This window comes from Dromiciops gliroides, chromosome 2 (assembly GCF_019393635.1).
Source record: "Dromiciops gliroides isolate mDroGli1 chromosome 2, mDroGli1.pri, whole genome shotgun sequence".
NCBI lineage: Eukaryota > Metazoa > Chordata > Mammalia > Microbiotheria > Microbiotheriidae > Dromiciops > Dromiciops gliroides.
Window position 1 is genome coordinate 579,843,630 of NC_057862.1, and position 9,552 is coordinate 579,853,181.

Below are 9,552 nucleotides of genomic sequence, written 5' to 3' on the forward strand. Positions count from 1 at the left end.
CAAATTAGCTTTTCATCTAGTCTGCAAAAGGAATTAAGTTCTAAAAACTCAGAGCTTAGTTTAAGTATATTCTTAAACATATACTTTTCTAAACTTATCTTCTTCAGTTTTGCCTTGCCAACAATGTGACAGCATGTGAAGAATCGACCATCTTGGGGCAGTGAATTCTCTACTCATGGAGTTTCCTAAGCAGAATCTGAAATTCATGTTGAAACTTTGCCAAATTTTGTGTAGTGGTTTGGGAATTTGCCTATGAGGGCTGACCTGAAAAGCAAGTTATTACTTTAAGCACAATATTCAATTTAGCCACAAGAGGAGATGCTAGGGGGGAAGAGGAAGAAGAAAGGAAAAGTCATATTTGAGGCTAATGAAAGAACTAAAAGCTAGCACCCTTGTGGCCTTCAGTTGGGTTTCTTATTTTTGATTCAGTTGACTGTTTGGGGATTATTCAAAAGAAACTATGACATTTAGACTTTTAATTGACTGGATCACACAAATTTTCTTTATGTTGGACAGTCTACAAAACTACCTCTCAATTATTGGAAAGAATGCTAATAGTACAAGAGAGTAAATTTTCACCACCATGAGGAACAATTAACTTCTTGATCCACTAAGATGGAAAGGTATCCCACTTTATCTGAAATGCTGATACTGTTAACACTGTGAGAGCTTTCTCTAACTCCCAGAAGAGTGAGCAAAACCGAAAAGAACACACACACACACATATACACACACACACACACACACACACAAAATTTTTTCACACCCTCCGGCTTCAGAGCAGAATGATGAATTGACATCATGTCATTATGAGGATAATTCTCTGCTACTCAATCATTATAAAAAAAAATAACATGATTCTTAAGAGATAAAAATAGTTAAGTCTAGGGCAGTGAAAGAATCTGTACATAGATTCAGAAGTTATACAAGTAGCAGTTTGGTTCCTCTTTCTTGGAAGAAAAAAAAATCCTCATTTGTCATTTGCAACAACCAAAATGCTGCACAGGTGTAAATGTCAAATGCCAACAGCAAAGACTAGACTTGGCAAAGCATTTCTGCTGTTAAAAGTCAACCAAAGGGAAAACAAATTGATGCTTTTAAGATAACACCAGTGCCTTTCTAGGTTTTTTTTAAACCACCAGAATATTAGAAGTGATGCAATACTCAATCCATAAATTCACACGCATAGAAAAATATAGAACAAACAGAAAATAGGAGAAATGGTTCTGCTGACTAATGGCCTGTCTTCTTCAATTGAGGGTCACATCTAGTCAAAACCAATCACATAATAATGGCATCAGTAAAGGTCAATCAAAGACAAGCAGAAACTCCAGCCGTCTGGCTGACCTTCAGAGCTTGTGACAAATTGCTATCAGTCAATGTCAACTAATGACAGCCGCTCTTTGGCTAATCAATTGTTCTAAAAATGATCAAGAAAACTACTCATAGGACAGCTCATTTTCACATCAATGCCTGTGAAGTATGAAAAGCTCATTTTTTGAGTTTTTAATAAGCTCATAAGTAAAGCAGTTACTTGGTAACAGGGGTCACCTTACTGAGAAAGACAGAACCTTTGTCTGCCTTCTACATCTTCTTTTATTACCATATTATAGTAAAAATATGCCATGGATATGCCAGAGGGCTACATAATAAAGCAGGTAACACTTCATACATTTTTGAGATAAATAATTCTATGTTTTAGGAATCACCATTTAGTTGTAAATAATTTTAGAAAGATATTTTCCGTTTCTCTAAATGGAAAATAATTATCTCTAGTGTTTAGGTGATATGCTAAGAGAATGAAGAGAGAAACATCACATGAAAAAGTTTATGACTAACTTCATGCGCCAGATGTTCACTTACTGCTTTTTAGTACAAAATTTTCAATTCTTTCTTTTTAATTCAACCACTGACATGATTCTAAAATTTAGTGAAATGAGCAACAGGAACTTCTTGTCTAGAATTGATGAAAAAATAAAGAGAAAGTTTCGTATATAGGTGTCGCCTGTCTGTACAGCTAATCTAACATGCCTGACAACTTTATAATATAGACTTTTTGATAAGAGAGGGAATGATATGCTGTAACAACTTCCCCTTTCTTTTTTATATTACACCTGACTTTTCCCATTGGGAAATCACTCTCATGAACTTATTGCTATTGTATACAAAGGTCACACTTTAATTTGTACTCAAACCTTAAATATCATCAAACAAGCAAATGATTCTGCCATGGGCTAAGGCTTGAGACCTGTGGTCACAATGATGTTTTACTTTTCTCTACTCTAAGTGTGTTAGTCAAAGTACATTTCAGAGACTTCAAAATACAAGTCCTTTGAGGAAAAGACTCAATAAGTGAGTGCAAACAAACTTATATCATTCAAGTTGCCCTGGCAAAAAGAAAACCAAAATGGAAAGCAAGATGGAATTTTCTATATTCCTCTTCATTTTCAGTTTCCTCAAGTTCTAACAGAACATCTACTTTTACAAAATGTGTGTGTGTGAAACTGAACAACTATTTCTTTAAAAAAGCAATACTAACTTTTTTGTTTTCACCAGAAAAATGGTGAACTGACATCAGTTTCAGATTACATCCTAAACCTGAATTGCTATGCTAGTTTTTCAAATTAAAATATCTTATGTGGTCTCAACGACTCTCAAATTGTCCATAGGAAAGAAATAAAGGAGGTAGGGTAACACTTAAGCTGAACCATAATTGGAAGTATGTGAAAAATGAAGTGTCAGTTTGGTCAATAAAGGGCAAAGGTCAAGGGGAACTGCAGCCCAAACTCTGCGCGAAATGTGCTCATTAAGACATCCAATCAGAGGGCTCCTTCCCACCTATCCCATTATTCATCAGACATCTGACTATTTCAAATGCCTGGGTTTGTGCTGTTACTACTTTGCTTCTTCATGTAAAAAGGCTAGCTGGTTTATAAATCGCTGCTCAGTCATCTGGTACATAACATGGCCTGTCCCCACCTTCTCTACCCCTGTCCTTCTCTCCCCTCCCCCGCTACCAGCTTTGCCTGCTAGCTTCACAAGTCTGAAATAACTGCCGTGAGATCCCCTTCAATAATAAATGGAATTGCCTTCTGCTTGTGGGTTGCTTGAACTCATACAAAAGCTGAAAGGGTGGGAGGGAAACAGATTTTGCTCTCTAAAAAGGGAGCAGGAAGAGGGGAGGGAGGGCATCACATTGGCCTGAAACTTGCAAAAGAAAAGAGACACTAGGAGATAGTTCTAGAGGAACTATGACAGTTACATTTGGCGATTTTAAAAATCCCAGACTCAAAATTGTCATATAAAGTCTCATTTTAGAAATAACATATTTTTTCTTTTTTCCTTGCAAAAGAAAAAAAATAAGCAAATAAACATTAAGTGAAAAAGAGTAATAGGAAGAGAAGAAAAGGCCCTTACTTTTTTTTTTTCCATAACCCTAATCTTGAAATCTTGGAAAGAGTGAAACATAACTGTTTCTCAATGTATAATGCAACTTCTGAACATCTCTGTCTTCATAGTAATGTAGTACTCACAACTAGATTTTGCTCTGTGATATTCTGAAGGGTGTGTTCAACATTTGCTCCTGATGCTGAATTCCTATTTAGCAATAAGGCTGTTTTGGCCATGAGTCAAGAAGGAAGGAATGCCCTGAGGATTGAACTTCAGGAAGAAAATGGAAAGAGAGTTGGAGAGTTGCAATCTAGTGTTTTGTGTGGAAGCTTAACTGACCCACTTGGGTCCTGTAGATACTCTCTATTAATCCGAACTGAGTACCAAAGAGACTTGGGGGCAGCTAGGTGGTGCAGTGGATAAAGCACCAGCCCTGAATTCAGGAGTACCTGAGTTCAAATCTGGCCTCAGACACTTAACACTTACTAGCTGTGTGACCCTGGGCAAGTCACTTAACCCTCATTGCCCCACCCCACCCCCCAAAAAAGAAAAGAAGATTGCATTAGCACTTGGGGCAGCTAGATGGCAAAGTGGATAGAGCACTGGCCTTGGAGTCAGGAGTATCTGAGTTCAAATCCGGCCTCAGACACTTGACACTTACTAGCTGTGTGACCCTGGGCAAGTCATTTAACCCCAATTGCCTCACTAAAAAAAAAAAAGAGAGAGAGAGACAGACTTCATTCAGGGCAAGATGGAGGAGCTGGGGTCCAGATGAAACACATAGCTGTGCAAGGGCTCATCAACACTCTCCAGATCCAGGGAGCAGGTCCTTATCATGACCAATGAATGACACACATACAGCAGGTAACAAAAATGTAGCAAACAGACATAGTTGGTGTAATAAATTTAGAATCAGAAGTATTGAGTTCAAATCTCAGCTCTGACACTAGATATATTATTTTGGCAGTCTGATTATAGTAGAAGAAGCCTTGAATTTGGAATCATAAAAACTATGAATCTAACCTTTCCCCATTACTGCTTAACTGTGTGACCTTGGGCAATTAATTTAAATGGTCTGGGCTTCAGTTTCTTCATCTAAAAAGTTATATCAATTAAATTCCATAAGCCTGTTTCCTCATCTAAAAAAAATGGACATAATGATACTTATATTATCTGCCTTATGGGATTGTTGTAGAAAAAGTATTATATAATCTATTAAGTAATGTATCAATGAATACATTAGACTGCTTAAAAGGTTTGTTAGAGTTTTATTCTAATTTAGATATAAATTAGATAAAATTGGGTATAACTAAAAGAGCATTTAATTGGGTGTTAATACCTGGACTTAATTCTGGGATCAACAGGTAAGTCACTCTATGTGACAGGTAGCAAGTCCCTTAATCTCTCTGGGTATCACTAATAATAGATGCCTCATAGGGACAATGTATGCAAACAAGGCCCAAACCTCAGGGGAGCAAGGATTATGTAAGTGAGGTATCATGGAAAGAGCACTGAGCTAAGAGTTAGAGATTTGATTTCAAATCCTATCTCCTCTACTTACTGGCTGTATGACTATGACAGGTCACTTAACCTCTCTGGATCTCAGTCTCCCCACATACAAAATGAAGAGGCTGGACAAGATTTCTAAGGTCCTTTTGAGCTCTAAATCTCACTATGGATCCTGAGATCCTACCACAGGCTCAAGCCTTGACCAGCATGAAGACCAGTACCTTGACCTTCACCCCAAGACGGCAGCCAACATACATAGGCTTCCAGTTTCAATACCTACCCTCTTATTTCTTTCTTTCTTTTTTTTTTGGTGAGACAATTGGGGTTAAGTGATTTGCCCATGGTCACACAGCTAGTAAGTGTCAAGTGTATGAGGTCAGATTTGAACTCAGGTCCTCCTGACTCCAGAGCCAGTGCTCTATCCACTGCACCACCTAGCTGTCCCTACCCTCTTATTTCTAATATCAGTCCAGCTCTGTGCCCCTCCCCCTTCAATGCATTGCAGTCAATGTGCCATTTACAAGGAAAAGAATACATTCACAGATAATACAGAGAGTATAAGAAATGGAAGTATACAAAAATTCTCTGAATAGTACTCACACTGGCTGCACACACTGGAGAAAAGAGTCACTGGCAACTTGCTAAACTACCAGGTTTTCCCACTGGCCTCACAATTTACCAAGTAAGTTGCTTCTGGGCCATCTATAAGGATAAAATGAGGGCTGGATATCTCCCTCACAAATTCCTGCTTGTTCCTTCATGGCCTCACCCAAAAGGTGGATTCTTCTTCTCACAGTTCTTTGTACAGTCTCAACTTTGCCAAGCATTTGGAACCCTATGTCTTAACTTATTGGCCAATTAAAAAATTCACACAATAATCTAAGCCAAAGAAGACTACCAAGAAGACAGTTTGTATCTTAGTACTGTGTACATATACCATAGGGTGATCACTAAGGTCATCTGCCTTGTCTCCACTGCCCTCAGTCACAAAGAACATGCATGCCTCAAAACATACTAAAACAATTTCTTAAAATAAAAAAAAATAATTGAATCCAACACCAATTGCCCTGCCAAATTTCCAAGACATTTCCATCCACATAGCATGAACATCAACAGGTTTAAAAGAATGCAATTTAAAACACTTGAAAAATTAACAAAACTAAGCAATGCAACATTGCAATAGTATAAGATCACATGCAATAAAATTGATGTAATGCAATTAGCTCACTATCCAGATTTCCCAACACCAATATTAGAAAGAGGTTGTCTTATATGAGAAGTAAAAGTCTTCGGTAGTTAACTGGTCACAAGCTTTATATTAAGTTAATAATGATATACAGACTGGCTTATAGCTAGCTACTGAGAGACATAGCAATTTTTTTCCTCACTAATCTAAGTATAATTGTTGTTTTTGTTGTTGTGAGGTTACATTTATGTACTTCTAAGTTTTACATCTACATATGATTTTATGGCTGACAAAACACTTTAAATACATTGTCTCATGGGAACTTTAGAGAAGTTTGTTATTTATTTATTTCATGGAAAAAACTGCAAACAATTTTTGCCATTTGAGAGATTTCTTTTCTCTAACAAAATTTACTATGCATGCTCAATTTTTTATATTCAAAAAAGTTCTGTATAAATCTATTTTAAAGGACTGTCCTAGTTTGTGTAACAGAAGAGTTATAATGTAAATATAACTTGGGCACTGATAAAGCAGCAGGTTGGAAAGAGTACTATACTTGGGGTCAAGAAGATTTGAGTTTGAAACCCATTCCTTCCACTAATAGAGCATCAACTGCCAGATCATTTAACCTCTCTCATTCAGTTTCTTCTTCTTCAAAATAGGGATACTAAGACTTACACTCACTATGTTGTTACAAGCTTCAAATGAGAAGAAAAGAGCTTTGTAATCACACGATGCTATATAAATGAGTTATCATTATTATTTAATTATTACTGTGTAAGTCTATCAATAGAGACTGTGAATTGGTATCTTAGAACTTTTACTTTTCATAAAGGTTCTTTTTTCTTTCTTTCTTTTCATTAAAAGAATCCATTTTCATTAAAATGGATCTATTAAAATGGATTGCCACTTAAGTCAAGAGGTACAGTGTTCAATGACATATACCCTGTTAAATGACTCAGTCATGTAGTACATAAGGGCCTTTTTGCTGGGGGGAGGGGGGAGCAGCAGAGAAGGCCAAAACTTAAGGAATTTTCTTTTGGTATAGCAGGTGTCAAAGCGAAGAAATTAAACTGAAAAGGATTGGGGAGTACAAATAATACATTAGAGAAAACTTTCAAATCTGTATTCCTCCTGTCTTTGGTGGGGGTGGGGAGTGGGGGGAGAACACCTCTTTCGATATATACTTGATATATTGAGTTATTCCTGTCTATTGGATATGTTTAAGACATTTTTATGGATTTATAAATCTTTTGAAGAGGGCTGTTATTTACTTAGTTGACAAAAAATGGACTCAAACTGTGTAAATAACTATTTAGGACATGCACTATGGGCCAGATCTTGGCACAGCTTGCCAGAAAAGGCAGGAGGGAAAACATGGAAGAACTATTGCACAGAACCAATCCTGAGACTGCAGAGTTACAAATCCACAGGTCTTATTGATGGAAAAGTGCATAAGAGGACCATGATTCAACATCTCTCTGACTCAGTGTCTGCATCTGCCAAGTGGGTACACTATAACCTGCCATTTTGATTTCATATAAGTAATGAGTTCATCAAATGAGATAATGTATGTATAAATACTTGCAAGACTAAAGAAGCACTAAAGGGGGAAATGAATAAAAGAACTGTATGTTTAAATGTACACCTACTTAAATGGTGAAAATGCTGGCTATTGATTACAATAAAATTTTCTTATTAATTTGGAGAATATATCTTGGCCAAATTAATTACATCTTAGGGAAGAAGCATCAACACAAGTCATTTTACACTCCCTCCACTCAAAAAAAATTACAAAAATGGGAAAGATACCTGCCAATATTTAAAAATCCAAATGATTGTAGGGCTCTTTGAAAACCTTGAAAGCACCAGTAACAGAGCAATCCATTATTTGGGGGTACTCAAAATGTAAACCCACTACTGAGCCATGGTAGGCAGAAAATTTTAGCCCATGAAGTTGTGTTTTTTAAACTATTCCCTTTATGCCTTCTTGAAAATGATCAATATAGTCATCCTCATGAAAATAGGGTTTTATTTGGAAAGCATTGACATTATCTTAATTGTAGTGTTGTGAATAGTGATGCTATAATATATACACATAAATACTTGAAAGAAAAAAGGCCCCTTGAATTTATGTTGCATATCATTTTCCAGTAAAAGTCAGAGGTCAGAAGGTTACCTGTTCCTGTCTCAGCTCTGTAACAGTTTACTATTCCAGGCTTCATTTTTTTTTACTAGCCTGTAGTTGTGATGAAGTCAGCAACTTTTCTTCGGACAATAATATGCTTCAAATACTTAAAATTCTATTTGTAGGTATTATTCATAGCACAAGTGGCATACATGTGTCTAAAAAAATTAACTCCACTGTTTTAGCTGGAAAATGAACCTTGTTAAATGTATTGCAGAGTTTGCAATTCTAATCAGCACTGTTCAACCATGTTAGGAAACAAAATTCCTTTGTTGTCTAACAGCACTTCACTGAAACAGGATCATAAAACCAGATTTTAAAGTATATACCTATTGCGTTCTCAGAGTCAATTTCAATAAAGCATTCTGTTTTCTATTCAGATTGAAAATCTTCTTTTCAATTTTAATTGCATTAATTTAGCACGAAACCCATTGCAGTAGGTCTCTTCAGAAATAGCACAAGACATTTAAATACTCATTCAGCTTTTCATTGAAGACTGAAACTTTTATGTTTAAAAACTTATCTTTACAATCTATATTAAAATGCACATGTGCACATATGAACACACATCCTACCACATATCCACCCAATATATACATATATTAATTAATTATACATATTAAATATATTATATATGCATATATAAATTAAGCTGATTGAATTTCTTCCTGTTTCATTCTTAACTCCATTAGCTCTTTCTTTGCCAAAAAATCCAAGCATCTGAATAATCAGATATACAAGAATAAAAAAGGTGTTGCAAAGCAATATAACAAGTAACCCATGGGTGCTTTGGAAAAGACCATTGTCTTCCAAGCATCTTAGATATGTTTAGCTTGGAATCCCAGAAGCGGTTGCTTCCACAGTCTTTTGAGCATGCATTTGAAGGTAGGCCTTAATGTCCCACTTTGCCATGATGCAAATGTACACTCTGAAATCTAGTCCCCTAAAGTTGCCCACAGTCAAATCATGAAACCTCTTTTTACAGAGCTGAGATTAGGTGATGAGTTGGAAGGAAGGAAACTGAGATAGAATGCGAATAGAAAAAAAGACAGCTGAATTAATACTTATGTAAAGTTTTGTTTCTCCAAAGCAAAACTGTCTACCTAACAAGCACCTGTGAAATTTCATCTATTTTCCTATCCATCAAAACAAACAAACAAGAAGTGGCAGTTCTCCTACCTTGCTCACTGCTGTTGTCCCCGCTATGTGATGTGTGCCCCCCACTGGAGGGTCCCGGCGTTCCTCCCGACCTTGTGGATGCTGTGTCATCATGATCTCT

At 36.4% G+C, this 9,552-nt stretch overlaps 1 protein-coding gene across 5 annotated transcripts in view; it reads right to left on the bottom strand.

The window, feature by feature from the left end:
• MEIS1 (Meis homeobox 1) overlaps positions 1 to 9,552 on the bottom strand; it is a 162,487-nt gene that overhangs the window by 119,082 nt on the left and 33,853 nt on the right. For all 5 annotated transcript variants that reach the window (XM_043988749.1, XM_043988750.1, XM_043988746.1 and 2 more), the window contains one exon: positions 9,453 to 9,552. This exon is cut by the window's right edge and continues 12 nt beyond it. In XM_043988749.1, the coding sequence (XP_043844684.1) occupies positions 9,453 to 9,552 (100 nt within the window). The remainder of the gene's footprint in view (positions 1 to 9,452) is intronic.